This window comes from Podarcis bocagei (genome assembly GCF_964188305.1).
Source record: "Podarcis bocagei genome assembly, chromosome: 9".
In the NCBI taxonomy this organism is placed as follows: Eukaryota; Metazoa; Chordata; class Lepidosauria; order Squamata; family Lacertidae; genus Podarcis; species Podarcis bocagei.
This window is the reverse complement of record NC_138134.1, coordinates 27,540,395-27,562,705: the sequence shown is the minus strand read 5'-3', so window position 1 is coordinate 27,562,705 and position 22,311 is coordinate 27,540,395. Positions and strand designations below refer to the sequence as shown.

General features: G+C 40.9%; 1 protein-coding gene across 1 annotated transcript; it reads left to right on the top strand.

Moving 5' to 3' along the window:
- Positions 1-1,055: 1,055 nt before the first annotated feature.
- On the top strand, positions 1,056-21,678 carry LOC308595063 (plasma kallikrein-like). The gene is made up of 15 exons (XM_081208948.1): positions 1,056-1,124; positions 1,689-1,747; positions 3,410-3,569; positions 3,993-4,096; positions 5,047-5,206; positions 7,214-7,323; positions 7,950-8,106; positions 8,497-8,603; positions 8,725-8,884; positions 9,004-9,119; positions 11,494-11,668; positions 18,876-19,051; positions 19,280-19,375; positions 20,029-20,168; positions 21,330-21,678. Exons 2-15 carry the CDS (start codon positions 1,690-1,692, stop codon positions 21,483-21,485), a joined length of 1,875 nt encoding a protein of 624 aa, XP_081065074.1. The 5' UTR covers positions 1,056-1,124; position 1,689; the 3' UTR covers positions 21,486-21,678.
- Positions 21,679-22,311: the final 633 nt, after the last annotated feature.

Here is a 22,311-nt window from a genome sequence, read left to right as displayed (position 1 = left end):
TCATACCTCATGTTACGTTTGCTTCATGTTACGTTCTTTCAGGTTACGTCTCACGGAGACCCAGAAGTACTGGAAAGGGTTACTTCCAGGTTTCGTCGCTCATGCATTCACAGAAGCACAAAATGACATCACGCACATGCGCAGAAGCAGCGAATCGCAACCCACGTGTGTGCAGACATGCCACTGCGGGTTGTGCTCTTTTCATGTTGCGAACGGGCCTCCGGAATGGATCCTATTCACAACCAGAGGTGCCACTGTATTGATCAGTCTGGAGAGAACAGGACTGAAATTGTGCTGCCCTTTCATGAGAGCCAAAACTGGCGGGTCTGAGGCAGGTGCCATTAGGAGGATATGTGAGAAATGTATATTGAATGTTCTTGTAGGTCAGCAAACTTTTTCAACAGGGGGGCCGGTCCACTGTCCCTCAGACCTTGTTGGGGGCCGGACTATATTTTGAAAAAAATAAATGAATGAATTCCTATACCCCACAAATAACCCAGAGATGCATTTTAAATAATAGGACACATTCTACTCATGTAAAAACATGCTGATTCCCGGACCATCCACGAGCTGGATTTAGAAGGTGATTGGGCCGGATCCAGCCGTAGTTTGCCTAGCCATGTTGTAGATTTTGATGCATTCCTTTTCTATGCAATGTAGTTGTTGTTTAGTCGTTTAGTCGTGTCCAACTCTTCGTGACCCCATGGACCAGAGCACGCCAGGCACTCATATGCCTGTTGTCTTTGTTCATGGTGTTTTCTTGGCAGGGATACTAGAGTGGCTTGCTGGTTCCTGCTCCAATGCAATGTAGTACCCATAGTAAACACCAGATGGCTTAGCTCATACAAAGGAGAGAAAATGACATTTTTCAGAAAAGAAAAAAAACCCTCCAGTGTCACCGGTCAGCTTACGTCAGCTGAGAATCACTTTCAAGAAGGCAGAAGCAGTATTTACTGTGTGAGCTTTCCTCAAAAGTAAATATCACAGGCAGGTAAACATTGGCAGAGGCAGCACAACTTATCACAAGTGGAATGTGTACATTTCCCCCTCTCCACCCCATTTTTGGGTACTGCAAATTGCATTTGTTCAGAAAGAAAAGTTACAAGTGCAGCAACTATCTCCAGGTAATGAATTTCCTTTATTGCTTTCAAATAAAATATACATCTACTTCAGGGCTTATATTAGATAGCTGGGAGCAAATCAAAAGTAGTAGTAGTAGTAGTAGTAGTAGTAGTAGTAGTAGTAATAAAAATAAAAAGAAACCCCATACCTCTGGCTGGGTTTCCCTAGGCAGTCTGGATAGCTTACAACGTATATTAAAAATTGTTTAAAAAATTGTCAGAAATAAGGCTTTGTTAATGTTAGACGCATGCTTAAGAAAAAAATCTAACTAAAGCTGCGGTATTTAATCAACCAATGGGCTGATATAAAAGTACAGCACTAACTGCAGTAACTCATTATAATAAATCTTAGCTGATAGTTTAAACAGATGGGAACAAAAATTATTCATCTTTATATAATAAAAGCACTATACTTTTTGAAATTACTGAGCAATGTTAATGACAACTTTTGATGCCCATTTGGTTAAACTCCTTCTGAGACCTTGGAAATGTGAGCTTTTGAGAAATCCCTCCTTATAGCACACTTTTAAAATGGACATTGAATATTTTATTGCATTTATTTTTTAGGATGGCATGGATTTCACAAACATGTTCTTTCATTCTGTTAATTTCTTCAGTCTCTAGCAGTAAGTACCTCTAGATTGCTTCTTGTATGTGAATATTTGTAAAGATATACCTAAATGACTTCATCGGACCAAGCTCAGAAAATAAAATGTGGAACGGTAATAGTTTATCTAACAAATAATACTGGAGGAAATCCAAATACTCTGAATTATTAATTCTAGGGTAGCCAAATTTCAAAGTATTTTTCATCCTCCAATGCTTTTTTCCAGAGGAAGCTGGGGGTTTCAGTGGTGACTAATGGTGCCTCTCTCACAATTTTGCTGGACAGTGTTAAATTTATACAGTGGTACCTTGGGTTAAGTACTTAATTCGTTCCGGAGGTCTGTTCTTAACCTAAAACTGTTCTTAACCTGAAGCACCACTTTAGCTAATGGGGCCTCCCGCTGCTGCCGCACGGCCAGAGCATGATTTCTGTTCTCATCCTAAAGCAAAGTCCTTAACCTGAGGTACTATTTCTGGGTTAGCGGAGTCTGTAATCTGAAGCGTATGTAACCCGAGGTACCACTGTACTGGAGAATTTAGGTTTGAGCAATTACAGTAGATTAAAACACTCAATTGCCCTCTACTTAAAAAAGAAAAAAAAGAAACAGGCCTTTTGTGATTAGGAAAGTTTCCAACAGTGACAGTGCTGGAGGGGAAAATGGGACATTCCAGGATCAAATCAGAAGCTGAAATGGTTTTGGCAATTCTGGGAATGCCCCAGGAAAGTCTGGACACTTGGAGGGTACGCACCAGTAAGTTAACTTTTCAACTGTGGGGGCAGATGCTGTTCTGTTGCCAGCATTGAAAAAAATTTAACTGCCAGTTCAGTAGGTCTTTGTGCATGAAATAGAGGAGGGTGCCATTTTTTAAAAAATATTATTTTTGTATCAGGCAGCAAAATGTCTTGGGCTAGCCTTGGAGCTGACTGGGGGTGGGGATTTGTTACAACTCATAAATAATGAGGTGGAGCAATGAGCTTCCATCTACTCCAGCCACAACATAATGGTCTACTTACACCTGCTCTGGCCACCTATAAAGGCATGGCTACTTTTCCTGATATAAAAACTCAGAAAGGAGCAACAGGAACTGTAGTTTTGTAGAGGTTAACAAATAGGGTTGTGTTAAAAATAGCACAGTGTGATGCATCCCATTGGTGCAAGGGTTTCTGTTTGCTCAGTGGGACTATGGTTTTTAACTTCCTGTGTTCTTCATAGGAACTCATGAATGTAAAGCTGGTTTATAAATGAAAAGGGTCAATGGGACGGAAAGAACTTGAAGTGCAGGGGTTGAAAGTGGCTGGGTGGCTGAAGTAGGGATGCTTGCGGATTTCATTTGTTCCACACTTTGATGCTGACAAAACCGGTTTGCATTCCCTGGCCCACTGTACAGAAACGTAACAAAACAGTCCGCTGGATTTTGCCATTCTCCAAACCTTGCAATTTGAAAATGAGCTCAGAAAATGCACAAAATGCACAAAATACCCTCACTCGTTTTTTAAAAACACACACATAAAATGCAACCAGAAATAAGCAAAATATTGCAAAAAGGACTATGGCAAAAGCTTTTAATAGCAACTAGAAGCCTAACATCAGCCATCTTCTGCCTATCTACCCCTGCTTTGGAAAACAGCAACAACTATGTACCATGAACATACGCTAACATTTTGCATTTTTGTGCCTCAGAATGTGTGTCTGAAATCTACGAAAACACATATTTTCAAGGAGGAGATATCTCTAAGGTTTATGCTCCCAATGCAGACTACTGCCAAATGGTGTGCACGTATCACCCAAAGTGTCTATTATTTTCCTACTTTCCAGGAGACTGGGTGAATGATATTGGAAGGTAACATTCACATTACATCTCTGATTTGTTTGTTTATTTGTTCATTCATTTAGTGGCATCTATATACAAGTGACATTAACCTTTGTCTGCTTTTATAATTGCTCTTTCTGATTTGTATACATTATAAAATGAAATAATATACTCGAACAAGACAGGTACCTCCTATCCCAAGCTGGGTGTAATTGAATTTCAACGGTAGGGGACAGTTTTAGGAGGAGACGGTTGGTGGTTCATTTTGTTTGTTTTTACCCAGGGAGGGGGTTTCTTTTTTTCTTTTTGCATAGTTCAGAAATCCACACCATAAATAAATAGCTAGATAAAGGGGAAGAAAAATAAATGCACGCTATAAATGAAGGGGTCCTTTCCAATTCTTTGGTTCTATGATTCTATAATCTGTTTCTCTTCTCCTTTCTTTAATGTCAGGTTTGCATGCTTCCTGAAAGAGACTGATACTCAAGCGTTGCCAAGGATACCCACCAAAGGGGTAATCTCTGGACATTCCCGGAAACAATGCCCTGGAGTCACTGGTAAGGTCTGCTGGTTCGGAGACCCTACAAAGCAGCCAAAGGGACATAGGAAGCAGCCTTATACCAAGTCAGACTATTGAGCCATCAAGCTCAGTGTTGTCTACATCAGTGGTGGGGAACCTCCAGCTTGAAGGCCCAATTCCCCCCTCCAGGCCTCCCCATCTGCCCTACACCTGGTACCCTATATCTGATGTCACACATGGGGCAGGTAGGGACATGGCTTGGCTGAAAGGGGGTTTTCAGGCAGTGGCAGCTAATCAGTGGTGTCTGCAAAGTCCTGTGCACTGGGGTCTGCAAGTGTCAACAATCATTTGATCCCTGGGCTTGCAAAGCACTATGCACTGGCCCATACAAGAGCCAATGACCAGACGAATGGGCTTGCAAAGCACCATGCCTTTGCTTTCATGGTATGATTTCAAACCATGCAAGCAAAATCTTGACATCAATGAGACATCAGGTGATTGACAAATAGCTAGGACCACCTACTTCTCAACTTTGGCCCCTGGTGGGGTGGGGGAAATAAGGATCTGCTCCTATGCATCTTTACTCAGAAGGAAATCCCACTGTGAAATACTACTACTACTGCTATACATGTGAATTGCTGCCCTACCTGAGTAGGATCTACTTCCCAGGCTGTCAAGTTCTGAGATCTAGGGGGAACAGGCTGTCAGCTCAGTGGAAGACCACGTAACTAAGAAGTTGGATCTGGGTCCTGGGCTTTATAAGGTGTGATGCATTGGGATTGGCCCTTGGGACTAGTACTGGCATCTAGAAGTTGCCCTTGAAGTCTGGACCTCTGCCTCTCAAGCTTACTGTTGAAACAGAGCAGTGTGGGCCTTGGGGTACGGCACTGATGCCTGGTTGCTGGGAGAGAGAGATGCCTCTAGATGCCTTGCTATTGGTGTTCATCTGCATTTGCAGATTGCTGTTGTCCTTCTGCCCCTCTCCAGCTTGCAGCAAGGAAGTCCATGAAGGGTTGGATATGCGAGGAGAAAACTACAATATAACCACTGAAGAAAGCTATGACCACTGCCAAAAAAGATGCACCAATGAGAATCACTGTCATTTTTTCACATACACCACAGCTTCATTTCACAATGCACATTTCCGGTAAATAATGCCAATATGCTTTTTAATTGGACCCAATGGACTTCTCAGTACTATGGATCAGATAGTTCGTTTTTCTGTATATGGCAAGTGGACTACAATGACTCTGATGCCTTTGCCAGGCAGGAAAACAGGGACCACAGACTGTTTGCTCCAGGATCAATCATCTGCCCATAGAATTAAAGGTAACAAATTGTCACTTACCCACCCCTGGCATTTGGCCACCATGCAATGTGGTCTTTAGGCTGCATAAATTTTCCCACCCCACATAATGGCATCAAAGCCTTCTGCTATGCCAGCCCTTGGCCTGGATTCAGGTCCCTGTACTAGTGTGAGGGTATAAATACTGTTTCTTATGTTACTTCTGGGGTAATAAACGTGGTCATTAGGCTGTGATATTCATGCCCTCTGCCCCCATCTAGTTAAAGTTGGTTCTGAAACTGCTATGACTTGAATTAGTTCTCAGGTTCCAATGGAACCAGGGGTTGTGGGTTTGTTGCTCCTTAACAAGCTACAATCAATGGCCTACCTGTTGTTGGCTTGCCAACCATCACACCAGAGAATGGCATACTATTCAATCCAGATAAAACACAATGAACCAGAAAATTTCAATGAAAGGAAGTATTTAAAGACAATTCTCACATTTCTGCACTCTGAGTTTAGAGATCTGCTGAAAATTCCCCAAGCTCTCCTGTACAGATCATGTATTTTTGTCAGTTTTTATAAAATTGTGCTGGCCATGTTGAGATTATATAAATTAGTTATGGTCTCTGGCTCATGGTGTATAGACCCTAAGGCTGCAATCCTTTAACCGTATACCTGTGAGCAAGCCCCTTTGATCTCATTTGGACTTACTACTGGGTAGACATGCATAGGATTGCATTAGCAGTAGTGTTTGCTGCCTAAATCCATCCTTCTTGCAGTAGCTAACAGTACTTTCTGTTGTCATAAAATGGTATTAAATTGTCTGCAATAGCACAAGCTGAATTAATCTATTTCAGAACAGTCAGTTTCAGTATTCTCTACTGTGGATTTAAATGTGCTAATGACCCAGCACTTTGGGAGTCAAATACAGATTGTTCGCAGTGGAATTGCATTACTCACTAATCTTAATGAAATGAAAAAATATCTTGCTCAAATCGGTTTGCAAGATACCTTACAGAGAATGGCAAGTCCTTGTGCTTTTTCTCCTCCTTGTTCAAAACTTAACGATGAACCCCCATACATTTATTTTGTACATTTATTTATCTCTGTTTCTTAGTGACTTCACATGCTGAAATATTTTATAGCAGCATTGTTCTGATACCTATCTACCTTCAGAGCACTGTCAGTGTGATTAATTGGATGATGCTTGTGGATTGCTATTCTAATAACAATTAAAATCCAGAAGCACACAATCAAAATTAGTACCTGCTTTGGTCTTTTTTAAAGTTGCCCTCTATTTCCCACACTTCAGGAGATGGATCAGGTTCTAGATCATTTCCTTTAGTAAAGCATTTAACCAAACAAAACATACAACTATCTGGATTTTGCTTCTTTAATGCAGGCCTCTCTATCTGGCGCTCTCCTCAGGGCTTGCCCCTCTCACTTGACCATGCCCCTCCTGGCTTCATTCTACAGCTTCCTGGCCTGTTTTTTCCTGACTAGACTATATCCCTGAACTATGCCTTTGTTTCTCTGGATTGAGGACTGAGAGATGTGCCTGTGTCTCTCTGTGTAGAAAAATCTCATTTTTTGTTTGGTTGGAATGTAGCTGATTGTACAAAGGTAAGAGTCACATCAATTGCGTCGAATGCCTTTTTCTCTGGTCCCACCCACCATTGGCATGCAGACCCCTAAAGTTTGTTCTTGAGGGGACATGGCCCTCAGGCTGAAAAAGGGTACCTATGCCTGACATAGAGGAAGGCAACAAATTTGGAAAACAATCAATCTGAGGCTAGATAATTATTTCCTTTCCTTTGACTGGGTTCCTATTTCATGCTAACAGTTTAAATCTCCTTTCTCATTCAGCAATAAATGCTACTTGAAGCATAGTGCCAAGGGAACACCAACCAGTATAAGGTATCTAAGTGGTGTTATGTCAGGATTCTCATTAAAGGCATGTCAAGGTGCCGATACAGGTAAATAAATATGTATATATTAAAAGAAAACAGTAGGGAGAGTATATTGTCGGGTGTTTTGATACAATGCCATAGGTGTAAATAAATATATATTCCATACAGCAGCCATTTTCAACCTGGTGACCTCTAGATGTTGTTGGGCTCAAGCTTTCATCAGCCTCAACCAACATGGCCAATGGTCATAGATGATGGGAGTTGTAGTCCAACAATATTGGGAGGGCACCAGTTTGAGCCCCAAATATTGCAGGGCTCTGACACGCACAAGATGATGACTTGGATGTGACTATGAAAAAGAATGGTTATAGTAAAGGTTATTTATTATCCATTGTGCCAATAACATATTTGAGTTATAACATAGTCAAATCTTATCCTGTTTTGCTAATTTATTCTCACAACAATCTTGTGAAGTAGTTATGCTAAGAGATAATGACTTGCACAAGCCATTGAATGAGCTTTGTTGCTGAGTTGAGAATATGGATTCAGGGAATGAAGGGTCAAACAGTGTCACAATACACAAATTCTGGAGAATTTGACTCCATAACTCTCAGACCAAAGTGATATTATATGTGTGTGTATTTCTTGATTTCATGGATGTGTTTGACTATACACATTCATTTTCTGTGCAGAGTGTCGGATGGACATTTTTCAGGAGGAATTTTCTGGTGTTACGGTTGCAAGAGTTCTGACACCTGATGCCTTTGTATGCAGAACAATTTGCACTTACAACCCAGTCTGCTTATTCTTTACCTTTTATGATAGTGATGGAGATGTAAAACACCCAAAGTGAGTATTACTATCAAGTAGTCTGAAGACATCATGCTTCCTAATAACATGTTTAAAATTGTAACAATCTCTTTGAAATATTTATCCTTAGCCCTTGTGGATGAGTCAATGAATATCTGGGGTGTGTGCATGTGGCAGCCTGCCTCCTGTTTCTCCACTCACCTGATTGTTTAGCACTACAATTCCCATCATTCCTGACCTCTGACTGTGTTAGCTGGGGATGATGGGAATTGTAGTACAAAAACAGCTGGAAACCCATGTTTGGGAAACCCTGGTTTACAGAATCAGAGGATATGATGTATTCAGAATGCAGCTGAAGAGGCCTAGAAGCACTTTCAGTATGCAATCATTACTATCACTGATGAGTTTGTGTTTGTGTTTTGGCTTTAGATTTACTTGCCAAATGATGAAATCAATAAATGGCACACCGGAGAGTTTTGTAGAAAGACGAGTTAAGTCAGGTTTCAGTCTCCTAAGCTGCCGGACAGCTACACCAGGTAATGCATAAGTTATGCTGTCCACAAAACAATTTCATGATTGATGAATTCCTTGCCCTTATCATGATAACGCACTGTTTTTATTTTATTTTGTTTGCAATGGTTACAAACAAAATGGCAGCCTGTCATGTTATGGCTCACAACAATTTAAACTTTCTGGGGGAGCAAGTGAAGGCAGACTATGCCAAAGGAAGCAAGGAATGCCAACAACTTTGCACAGACACGGTCCGCTGCCAGTTTTTTACATACGATTCAGACCCAACATTGTGCAACCGAGAAGGGTAAGTTTCTGAAATAAATCAACAAACGAACATCCCACAATATTAAGATTTACCCATAAACTTTTCCTTGCTGAGCAATATTCGAAAATTGAATCCGCCTTCCTTTCTTTTCTTGATAGCAAATGTAAGTGCTACCTAAGAATGACTGCCAATGGGGCACCGAATAAAATTGTGACTGAGACGGGAAAGGTTTCTGGCTATTCTTTAAGATTGTGTCAAGTTAAAGACAGACTTGGTGAGTCAAAGTTGGAAGTATGTGGTTAAGGTTTCTGTAGGTGGGCTTCTTAAAGCATCTGGCTGGCTGGCTGGCTGTGGAAGCTAGACGGGTGTCTAGATGCTAGACAGGTTAGCAGGGGCAGGCGGCCTGGTGGCAAAGTGTTGCAGTGGCATGGCTGCTGCTTACCAGAATGGTGCTGAGGGTAGTGCTGAGGCAGACCTGTGTGGGTGCTCTGGTGGAACCAATCAAGCACATCTGCCAGTGTGCCCATGCACACCCAGCCTTGCTGCCACCCTGCCCTACCCCCCCATCCAGCTAAATTTTGGCAGCACTGCTGTTGGGATGATAGCAGTGCAGCACTATTCCACCCTGCCAGCCACTTCTCTTGGGATATCTTTGGTATGTTCCATCAGGCCTCTTATGTGCTTCGTTGAAGGTTTTGTCCTATATAAGAGCCATTAAAGTTCCCAGTTAATTAATTAAATTTTAGTCTAGGCACATTTCATAGTTATTGGGTGCTCACCAGAGGCAAAACAGATTTGCTTTCAAAATGCCGTCTTAAAATTATCTTCTCCGTTATTGTATATTCGCTATTCCCCATATATTGTTTTGTTGCTTTAATGATTGCTGAATATTTATTGAAATTTGCTACACCTTCTTGGCCTCCTATTATGTTTGAAATATCAGTAATTACTGTAATGGTATTTGCAAGCTGACATGCAATAGTATTTGACAAGGGCTTTCATGCAGTAGTGCTTAGTATTTCATTATAACAGATGGCTGACACACAATGGTTTATCATATGAGCAAATTTGACAGGTAAGCATAACATAATAATTCCTATTTGGTGCCAACTGAAGTAACCATTGAGACAACCAAGTCTATAACACTACGAATTTTTGTTCATCTGCCCAATATTGTCTCCTCTGAGGTCTCTAATCTGCAAGGCTCTGCTGTAAGTTTATATACAGCAATATAGAATAACATAAGGCTATATAAACAGACTGTGGCCCAGTTCAGGAACAAAGAATTAACAACTTTTGATAGATACCCTGATATCTCTTCTAACTTTGTAAAGCATACTTCCTCTGTTTAATGTACCAGAGTCTGTCTGTTCAAAATGCTGCTCATGTCCCTGAACCTTCTGTGGTCATTCTGCACAAACATTTCTGTACAAACATTTCTGGGGTAGTTCTGTCTAGCTATCAAGTGCCCATCAGCTTCTGTTTGCTGGTTTGTGTTTACTCTTCTTCTTAAAAGGGATTGCATAGAAAAGGCCTCTTAGAGCTTAATTTGTGCTTGGACAAATCTTTCCATTTCCATTTCTCTTAGTTTCTTATTTTTCCATTTTGAAATTTAGTTCTTCACATTTCCAAAGCAGTTTTGCCACTTATTTATTTATAACCCCTCATAGAAATTCATCAACATTTAGGTGACATTTCTCCTAATATATGAATGTTGCATTCAGTTTTGATTCAAATGCACATTTTTTTTGCAAGCTGTTTTCCTAACACAATGCACGTTCATAACTTATTTTCACTAATATATGTGAACTTGATTGAGAATACCTGCACTGGAGTAGAAATTTCACCCTTTCCAGTTTCTTCATTTAACTCTTAGCTCTGATAGGGAAGCTTACTGTTTGGTGAGGGAGACCACCTTCAAAAAGTATCACTTTCCTTACTGGAGTTGACAGCAGCTTTGTTTAAGTTTGGATTCGGGAAAAACAAAACAGGGAAAGAACTAAACACTCCTCTGCTTTTGCACTACTGCTCCAATCCTTGTGGGAAGGGACAGTCCCACACCTGCTGCTTGGTTAAAATGAAAGCATCAGGATGTCAGTGACCGGCTGTCCCAAGTCATGTCTGGTTAGCATTTGATTTCCTAAAGTCACATCCAGTTTGACTTTGAAAACAAGGGAAAGGACTCCATGGTGGATTGAATTGGTCTTCTGCCTGTAAGTTACAGGCCACAGAGTCCTTTTGTCTTAATAATGTATCCCACAAAGGCCTGAGAAATACACAAGATTGCACCTAGTGGATACAAGGAGAACTAGAATCGTTAGGAGTTTGGATAATCTTAATTCAGAGTATCAGTGATGAAATATAGTGGTGACAAAATTCTAGAAGACCATTGGGAGGTTTGGGTCAATTCATTTGCCTCAGTGTAACTGAACTTGCATGCCTGTTGTGGTAAAAGCCCACATATAGTCCTTGAGAGAGGGCATAAAAGAAAGTTTTTATTTTTTTAAAAAATCATTAAATTTATTTTAAAAAACTTCAAAGTTTTATCATTTTAATCAACCTATGTGATCTGTTGCAATAAACAAAAACTATGAGATAAAAACTATTTGTGCTAGAAAAACATTGTTGAGATTTAAGTATTTTCTTAGAATGTGTGAAGCAATCTGTGACAATGGGACGGATTGTTGGAGGAACAAATTCGTCTTCTGGAGAATGGCCCTGGCAAGTCAGTTTGCACGCAAAGTTATCTCTTCAGAGTCATCTATGTGGTGGTGCAATCATCAGTGACCAATGGATAGTGACTGCAGCCCATTGTACAGAAGAGTGAGTAAAACCTCTGTGAAGTAAGCAAAACCGAATTGTTTAAATGTTTCTAAGTTGCAAGGGATGAGTCTTGAAAACAGTGGGTGAGATCCAGTTATGTCCAATGCAAGAAGAACTCCTCTAGTCCAATGGGACTTCTGGTTTCTCCCTTCCACCCCTCCATCTGTTCCGGAAGGTTCCCCAACCTCCTGGAGTAGGTTTGCTACATGCATGTTTGTGAGGGGAGGATGGAGAAGTCCCATTATGCTAATGGATGGCCCCTCATGCTATGTTTGATGTTTCTCAGTCGCACCAGTGGCCTAGCAACAAGGCACATTTCCCACAAATAGCGGCTCTGTGCTGAATTCTGCAGGCATCTGATGCCTGGGAAAAACCATGTGAAGAGACCCAGGAATGGGTGGCAGCAGCAGCAGCAGCAGCAAGTCTAGAAACAGCTGAGGCCATAGAGTGTCCATGCAGTGGCTGGCCATTGTGCACCCCTTTCAACGCCTCACAAACCCCTAGCGATGCTGCCTGCCCTCCTTCCCTGCCCCACCCCCACCGGGCTTCCTCCAAGCCAGCTGAGGTGGCACTTTTGTCTGAGCCTCTGCCTTTGCCTCAAGCCTCCGTCTTCCACCTTTCTTGCCCGTTGAATGGCATGGAGTCGCTGCCCTGCACTCCCACTGTTCTCTGGCTGCTTGTTCCAGAAAAAGTGGGAATGAGTGGCTTTCCCCACTTTCTGTTGGTAGTCCTGCTCTCATGTAGTTTGAGTGAGTGCCTCCCCATTAATCCAGGATGCAAGGAGTGAGGTGAACTGCTTCCCTTTGTGTGTGTTAGCCTTGCTCTTGTGCTTGCTTGCTCTCCCTCTCTCACCATTGTGTGGGGTGTTGCACTTAGGTTAGTAAACTGTGAGGGCATTTTTGGCTATGGATGTGTGGAGCTGGTGGCACCTTCTCCTAAACTGCAAATGAACTAGCCAAGTAAGTGCATGCACAGTAGGCCTGGCTTTTCTTCTCATGAGCTTGAATGCATGTGAGATAAAACCCTCTTTTTATAGGAGTAAAACATGACAGTGGAGCATCATTACTGGACTGCTAGTGGGAAAACTTAATAGTAGGGTAGGAGGGCTGGGGGAAAAAAGTCACACCTGGCAACCAATGCACCCCTTTGTTTTCAGATAGTACATGGGTAGAGAAGTCTAAAAAGCCTGGGACACAAGTTTTCATGGTCCTCTAGCAGCTATGGTGTCTCATTTACCAGAAGTAATCTAATTAGCATGGGTAGGCAAACTAAGGCCCAGGGACCGGATCCGGCCCATTGCCTTCTAAATCTGGCCCACGGATGGTCCGGGAATCAGCGTGTTTTTACGTGAGTAGAATGTGTTCTTTTATTTAAAATGCATCTCTGGGTTATTTGTGGGGCATAGGAATTTGTCCCCCCCCCAAAAAAATAGTCCAGCCGCCCACAAGGTCTGAGGGACAGTGGACCGGCCCCCTGCTGAAAAAGTTTGCTGACCCCTGGTATTTAGTGTTAACTCTGGAAGTGTATACTTAATTCTGACCAAACTAACCTACCTGGAGTATATTGTGCTCTAGAAGGCTTAGTTTGGTCCGGCCTCGGACTACACATTTGGTATAACCAGTTAGACTACTCGGAAAGGACTCACAGAGCGGGAATAAGGAGATTGTGAGCCCTCAAGGGGAGAGAATTAGCTCCAAAAAAACATAACGGGCAACCAGGATTAAAATGCAGGGGAAGAATGGGAAAAGGGGAGGGGGGACCCCAGGTGAAAGGAAAGTATCTAGACAGGAAGAAATTAAAGATTTAGATTTTTTGTGGCTAAAAATTAAGGAGGAACTTAAACAGAATGAAAATCACATAGAAAATAAATTAGAGGAAATGCAGGAGAGGATAGATAGGAGAATAGAGGGAGCAATAGGGGAGCTTGCGAATAAAGTTCAAGAGTTAACGGTCAAAGCAAAGACATTCGAGGAATCCAACAAAAGAATTCAAAAAGACATGAGAGAACAGAAAAGGGAGACAGAAAAAGTGAAGGAGGAGATACGAGAGTTAAATAAGACACAGGAGCAGATCTGGGACAATATTGCGATGACGGAAATGCGACAAAGGCAAATGCACCTAAAATTCAGAGGTATAGAAGAAGAAATGAAAGAGAATATTAAGGAGAAAATAATTAAGGAATTAGCAAATTGGTTAGAGGTGAAAGAGGAGGAGGTTGCATACACGATAGAAAACGCCTTTAGAATTAAAATGAGAACATACCAGAACAAGACTAAGAAACCCCTCGGAGACTGCTTAGTAGTGTTTAATTCAATAGGAATGAGGAACTTGATACTTAAAATGAGCTATCATAAAAAATTAATAATAGGCGGTAGACCAATAATTGTCCTGAAAGAGATTCCGGTCAGACTGCTACGTAAGAGGGAGGGATACAGACATATAATAGGCGTCTTGAGAAGGAATAACATTCAATTTAGATGGGAATTCCCCGAAGGAATTGCTTTCTTCTTCAAGGACAAGAGATTTAAACTGATTAGCCCATTAGAGGTAGAAAAGTTCCTGAGGAGATACGAGAGGGAGCTCGGTAAAAAGGAGGACAGAGTAATAGACAGAAAGGAAGCTGGGGATGGGAGAGGCGAGGAAGGGGGGAAGGCGAGGCTGCGAAGGGGAGAGGGGGAGGGAGATGGAGGGGTGGAAGAGGAGGAAGGTGTGGTGGAAGAGGAGGAAACAGAGGAAGAGGAAGAAACAAGGAATTGAAAGTCAGATATAAACCTGATATTCAATTTTAATAATGTCTTTAACTTTTCTAACCTGGAATGTTAACGGTCTAAATGAGAAATTAAAAAGGAATAAAATAGAGAAAGTTTTGAGAAACAAAAAATGTGACGTGGTTTGCTGCCAAGAGACCCATGTATCTAAAAAACACAAACATATATTGGTTAATAAAAAGTTGGGAATGGAGTTTATTAACTCAGAGGTGAATAAAAAGAGAGGGTTGGTGATCTACGTTAAAGAGAAATTGGAACCCAAAATAATCTGCAAAGATGAGGAGGGGAGGATCTTGGGGATCCAAATTACCCATCAAGGGGAAAGATTTAATGTAGTATCAGTCTATGCCCCCAATACAAACAAAACTGAGTTCTTTAAAAAATTGGAACAAGTATTACTAGAACTAGAAAATTATAAATTAATCTTACTAGGTGATCTGAATGGAGTCCCTGAACCTGAGATAGATAGAAGCGAAAAAAGAAGGAAAGGGAAGCAAGGGAAACTCCCAAAAACCTTTTATGATCTCCAAGAAAACTTAGACCTGATTGACATCTGGAGGTTTAAAAACCCAACAGGAAAACAGTTTACGCACTTCTCAGGAGTACACCAGAGTTGGGGAAGAATAGACCAGATCTGGGTCTCCAGAGAGCTCTCGATAAGATCGGTGAAATGTGAAATAGAGCCCAGAACACTCTCGGACCACAACCCAATCTTTCTGGAAATAAAGTGTAAGCCATTAGGACCATATAGATGGAGAATGAACGACTACTTATTGGAACAGGATGAGATTATTGGTAAGGCAAAGAACATCTTGAAAGAGTATTTTGACCTAAACCTGAATAAAGAAACCAAAATTGATGTGGTCTGGGACGCAAGCAAGGCAGTACTTAGAGGCTTCCTGATTCAACAGAATAAATATAGAAAGAATTTGAGAGAGGCAAAGAAGGAAGAAATAGTTAAGCAATTAAAAGAAGCAGAGGGGAAATTAATAATAAACCCTGGGGATGTGAGGACCAAACAAATCTGCAAATTATTACAAACCCAATACACAACATTGCTAAATCAAGAAATAGAATGGGGAATAAAAATGATGAAACAAAAGTATTTTGAGTCGGCAAATAAAACGGGTAAGTTGCTAGCGTGGCAACTGAGAAAAAGGAAAAAACAAAGTGTGATTAATAAAATTAAATTGGAAGACCAAATAATAGAAGATCCCAGTGAGATAAAGGGAAAGTTCCTCCAGTACTATGAAACCTTGTACAAAAAGAAGGAGGACGAAGATATAAATGAGATAGGAAGGTATCTGGAAAGGAATGGAGGGGAACAACTGTCAGAGGAAGAAAAGGCACTCCTAAATGAACCAATAACGGTGGAAGAGGTCAGGGACCTAATCAAGAAAATGAAACCTGGGAAGGCCCCAGGCCCAGACGGCCTCTCTCAAAAATACTATAAAACTTTAGAGGAATATTTGGCCCCGGTACTTTGTAACGTAATTAACAACATTTTGCAAGGAGGGGAAATACCTGATTCGTGGAGAGAGGCGCATATTACAGTAATACCTAAAGCAGATTCAGATACACTCGATATAAAAAACTACAGACCAATATCATTGCTCAATAACGACTATAAGATCTTTGCAGGAATAATGGCGAATAGATTAAAGAAATATCTGAATAGAGCGATCCATAAAGATCAAGCCGGATTCCTGCCCGGCAGGCAGATAAAGGACAATGTAAGACATGTAGTTAATATAATTGAATACTTGGAACTCAGGATCGATATCCCTGCTGCCTTAATTTTTATAGACGCCGAAAAGGCTTTTGACAACGTATCTTGGCACTTCCTTATAAAATGCATGGAGAAGGCAGGAATAAGAGGGCCATTCCTAGAAGGCATAAGGGCGATTTACTCAGACCAAAGAGCGAAACTAATCATTAATAGTAACTTGACAAACTCATTTACGATCACAAAAGGCACAAGGCAGGGGTGTCCTCTATCACCCCTGTTATTTATCATGGTCCTGGAAGTTATACTGAACAAAATAAGAGAAACATCGGAAATAAGAGGGATCAAAATTGGTACAAAAGAATATAAAGTAAAGGCTTATGCCGATGACCTAGTAATCTCAATAGAAGACCCCACAAAAGGGATAAATACAGTCATTGAGTTAATGGAGGAATTTGGAAGGTTATCTGGGTTCAAACTAAACAAAGTTAAAACAAAGATGTTGATAAAAAACGTAGATGAACAATCAAAAAACAAAATCGAGCTGGAATCCGGGATAAAGACATCGAAAAAGGTTAAATATTTGGGTATTTGGGTCTCCCCAAAAAATATAAATCTGGTGGAAGACAATTATAATAGAACTTGGAGAGAGTGCAAAAAAGACCTAGACAGCTGGAGTAGACTACAGCTCTCTTGGGAGGGGAGAATGGCTGCCATCAAAATGAGTATCCTCCCAAAAATGATATTCTTATTTCAAAACATCCCAGTAGTCAGGGGCACAACAATGTTCAAGGACTGGCAGAGAACCCTGTCTAGATTCATCTGGCAGGGTAAAAGGGCCAGAATTAAATATAAGCTGCTCACTGACAGAAGAGATAGAGGAGGGTTTGCAGTCCCGAATTTGCAACTATACTACGAGGCCTCATGCCTTTGCTGGATTAAAGAATGGATAGTTTTAGATAACACCGACCTGTTGGACTTGGAGGGCTTTGATGCCAGGTTTGGGTGGCATGCATACTTATGGCACGATAAGGGGAGAGTGCATAAAGGATTCTCCAACCATATTATAAGAGGGGCGTTGCTGGAAGTATGGAATAGATGCAAGAGACTGGTAGAAAAGGACACCCCATGGTGGCTGTCACCCATCGACATCCTAGTAATTAAGAAATTAAACATGGAAGGTAAAAGGTGGACATATGCTGATCTTCTGAGGAGATCTGATAAAGGATGGGAAATCAGGCCCTACGAAGAGCTAAAAGATAAATTAATGGGGTGGCTACAATTCCATCAAATTAATGCCTTATGGAATGAACATAAAAAAGCCGGAATGAGTAAGAACAAGTCTAAGTTCCAGCTAGAAATAATAGAAGGGAAGTCTAAACTCTTAACCAAAATGTACAACCAACTACTAGACTGGGACACTATGGACGAGGAGGTCAAAGAGGTTATGATTAAGTGGGCCATAGACTTAGGATACCCCCCTAGACTATGAAAGATGGATAAAACTATGGAACAAGGATATGAAATTCTCAGCTTGTGTCGGACTCCGAGAAAACATGGAAAAGATGATGTACCGTTGGTATATCACTCCAACAAAATTAGCTAAAATGTATAAAACCGGGGATAAGACCTGTTGGAAATGTAAGAAGAAAGAGGGAGATTTTCTCCATATGTGGTGGACCTGCGAGGAAGTAAAGAGGTTCTGGGGCTTTGTTTATGACGAATTAAAAAAGATTCTAAAGTACACCTTCCCTAAAAAGCCTGAGGCATTCCTTCTAGGAATGGTGGGGGATGAAATCAAGAAAGACGACCAAACCCTATTCCAGTATGCAACAGTAGCCGCTAGGATACTGTTAGCACAGAATTGGAAAACACCTAACGTCCCAACAATCAGAGACTGGCAAACCAAGTTAATTGAGTATATTGACTTAGCAATGATGACACAGAAGATCAGGCAACAGAAAAACACCAAATTCATTAATGATTGGAATAAATTTCTCTCATACATGGAGACGATTTTAGGAAACATCAAAATCACAGTAGGTATAATATAAAAACTGTGAGGTAGAAATAACGGTTAGCAAAAGACACTGCTGAATATATTACTGAGTTACAGCTCTAGTATCTAGTATCTAAACAGTATGGAATCTGATTTCGGTTTTGTTTATTTTTCTCTTTTTTTCTTGTTTTGTTTTTATGGATGATGTTTTTATTTGTTGGAATAAAAATAAAGGTTTTAAAATTTTTTTAAAAAATAGAAGGCTTAGTTTGGTCAGAATTGAGTATGCACTTCAATAGGTGCATTGGTTGCCAGATGTGAAATATATAGGCATTATTTTTATCTCTGCTACCCCACTATAATGATTAGATTAGATAGATCCTGGGGCTGATCCAGCAGAGCTATGTGCTGCCATGCTCTTATGTGTTATGAGAAGAAGACTACTGAGGCTTCAAGAAAGGCATGGGCATGTTATAAATGGCTTCCAGATGTTATGAGGCACAAAAAAAAGCACAAAGAGTATTGGGGAGAATTAGCTGCTACAAGAATAGAAATGAAAAGAATGCAATACAATACAGTGCTTTAAAGCACAAAGAAATAGCTGGATTTCTGTGTGGCATGGATCTTAGGTTAGCCTTTCTAAATCAATGGAAAACAGCCTCATATTCAAAGCTTTAAATAAGCCTGATCTTTTAAAATTGTTTCTCTGCTTAGCCTTCTGGTAACAGATGTTTGGCGTGTTTATGCGGGCATTTTGAAGCAGTCAGAAATAAATGAAGATACCCCCTTCTTCAGAGTTCAAGAGATTATTGCCCACCCTAAGTATGAGTATTCAGAGACAGGATACGACATCGCTTTAATGAAACTGGACAGGCCGATGAACTTCAGTGGTACGTGAAACTTTTAAGTTTACTGCAAAATCCTAAATGTTATCTTAAGGAACTCAGCATTGCTACCACTAAAGCTAAAGTAACTTGACTGCAGTAGCTTTTAACCAGCTATTGTTCCAACCAAGTAAAAATTACGATTGGCATTCTTACAGGAATGCGATGTAGTTTTAAATGAATTCTCTTTCCTCCACTTTTAACTATTTACTTTTCCTTTAAATGGAAATTCAGCTTTACAGCAACCTATATGCTTACCATCTGAAGACAGAATGAATACAAAATTCGCCAACTGCTGGGTGACTGGATGGGGTTACACAAAAGAGAGAGGTATTGAAAAAATAAAACTAAGAAATGTGAAATACTTATCTTTGGAAATGATCATACTGAATCCATAAAAGATGAAGTCATGCCAGGGAAAAACTCAGATGCTCTGGAGGGGAGGGTTTCCTGTGACCAATAGGGTAGCAATTGCACTGATACACAATCTAGAAGCTTTCAAATTTGCACTGCCTACAAATATATAAATCTTTTAAATGTGTAATATACGTGGGGCCTTAATTTGATATTAGAAATGATGCACTTAGTGTTTTCAAATTGATTTCCCCAAAGGAGTCACACCAGTGATGTGTAGGCTGAGCAGTTCTGTAACCAGTGGAAGTTGCATGAAAAGAAACATGCGAGAGATGTGCATAGAATCATAGATATGGAAGGGACCTCAAAGGTCATCTAAGGCAACCATCTGCCAATGCAGCATGCTTGATCTACGGTCATTCTCTGCATGTGTACAGATAAAGCAGACAACCTACATAGTGGGTGGGTGGATATTTCAGGCTCCTGGGAGCTTCTAGTTTCTTGTGACAATTTAGTGAGTCCCGACACACAGTCTGGAAATTATTGAGCTAGGAGGAATTGGCAACATTGTTGACATCTCTCTCCCCTTCCTGCTTTGTGTCCTGTTTCCATCATTTGTAACACTGTAGGTGAGATACAAGATACCCTGCAAAAAGTCCGCATCCCCCTAATATCCAATTTAGAATGCCAGTCACGATACCAAGAACACAGGATAACTGACAAGATGATGTGTGCTGGCTACAGAGAAGGTGGCAGGGACGCTTGTAAGGTAACAGCCTCCTTTGTGTTACCTAGGATTTACGTAATTTACAAATGTTGACCAGTTTAATTGCCAAAGTATCCTGGGAATTGTAGTTTGGTGAATGAAGGTGATGAGGATCCTGCTAGAAATCCCTTGCTGTTTCTCCTACTACAGCTCCCAGCATGGTGTAGTGCTTAAGAGCGGTGGAATCGTAATCTGGTGAACCGGGTTTGATTCCCTGCTCCTCCACACACAGCTGCTGGGTGACCTTGGGCTAGTCACACTTCTCTGAAGTCTCTCAGCCCCACTCACCTCACAGAGTGTTTGTTGTGGGGGAGGAAGGGAAAGGAGATTGTTAGCTGCTTTGAGACTCCTTCGGGTAGTGATAAAGCGGGATATCAAATCCAAACTCTTCTCTTCTTCTTCTCCCATGGTTCCCTGGGAATAGTTAAAGAAATAAGCATGTGCCAATCTGCACCATCTATTCTCTCTCCATTTACTTTGCAAGCTAACTTATGACTTGAGAAATCTAATCTTTAACATCTGCTTTGGCTGGTAGCAGTGTAAGTGGAACTGGCCATTTCTGTCCCACTTTTCAGGAAATCAGTGTAACTATTAAATATGGTGGGTCCTGATTTATATTGTTCTCTGTAGATGAGCCGGGACAAAAAGGCTCCATTACACATATGGTGCAGTGAGCAGACTTGCTGGCACTGACTAAAGGGTTAAAGTAAAATCATTCCATGTACCTTTGCCTGGCAAGAAGGTCATTTTCATTTCCTTTGAAAAATTAAAGGTAGCATCAAACAATGAACATGTGAAGAAATGACATGGGTTTGGGTGCTTAGCTAATGCCAATTCTGCAGACCACACATAAATTAACTCTTATTTACCCTTGGTTTGAATTGCAAAAATATTAAAGTTTATTGGATTGAAATCAGCACATGTAATGCATTTGAGATTTACCACCATTTTACATTTAAACAGATTACGAACAGATTATTTTTGAGTTCTGGTGACGTTACTCTAATGAGTATGTTTCTGCCCCTGTTGTGGTTTGTTTATACTCAGGAAAAGAGCTGCTATTGCAGTTGTTAATTTGGATGTCCCATTCAAGACCAGGACTCTCACATGGCCAAAATACTGACAATATGTGTGTTTCTTTTCTCTCTCTCTCTCTCTCTCTAGGGAGATTCAGGTGGTCCTCTCTCATGTGAACATCAGGGAAGCTGGTATTTGGTTGGTGTTACCAGCTGGGGTGAGGGATGCGCTCGTCCAGGTCACCCGGGAGTTTACACTAATGTAATTGAGTTTGTAGACTGGATTCATGAAAAAGCCTTGTAAAAAAAAATGTCCAGTGACCTAAACGTATGGAAGACGACAGAAGATGATGTCAGACAAGCAGGTCTAGAATTCTCTGAGAAATCTCTGAGAGGTTCTGTGAACTTGTGGTTTTTGAAAAGGCTAATTAGCAGGGTTGAAACAAAGACTGAACTCATTTGACCTGTTGCATGCAATAAAAATAATAACCCCCAAAGTGGCAAATGCCTTTCACCCTGGTGCTCATATTGGAACTGACCGATGCGTATTCAAATTACAAATGGGAATGAATGTACTTGAGCCAATCACTGCTTGACAAATGTAGTGTGGTGTGGTGTAGTGCTTAAGAGTGGTAGACTCGTAATCTGGGGAACCGGGTTCGTGTCTCCACTCCTCCACATGCAGCTGCTGGGAGACCTTGGGCCAGTCACACTTCTTTGAAGTCTCTCAGCCCCACTCACCTCACAGAGTGTTTGTTGTGGGGGAGGAAGGGAAAGGAGAATGTTAGCCACTTTGAGACTCCTTCGGGTAGTGATAAAGCGGGATATCAAATCCAAACTCCTCCTCCTCCTCCTCTTCTTCTTCTTCTGGGACATATCCTACATGGATATTGTCCACACCTAAGCATTTCAGTGAGTTTTTTCAAGCATAACTCTACAAAGTAGAGTATGATTTCAGCCATAAATGCAATATTTAAGACTCATGGATTTCACCATGATGCTGATGTTGACTGCTCTGTTGGATCTATATCGCCGCCTCATTTCTCCTGGGTGGCTTGCAACAAAATCCTAAACACACAATATAGGGTGAGAATCAAATCAGTGACAAAATACAGAAAAGAAAAGTTCTT

Coding starts and splice junctions, on each gene's coding strand:
- LOC308595063 (XM_081208948.1), top strand. CDS start 1,690: ATGGCATGGATTTCACAAACATGTTCTTTCATTCTGTTAATTTCTTCA. Junction 3,570..3,992: donor TGGGTGAATGATATTGGAAG/GTAACATTCACA, acceptor CTTTAATGTCAG/GTTTGCATGCTTCCTGAAAG. Junction 19,052..19,279: donor CAGGCCGATGAACTTCAGTG/GTACGTGAAACT, acceptor ATGGAAATTCAG/CTTTACAGCAACCTATATGC.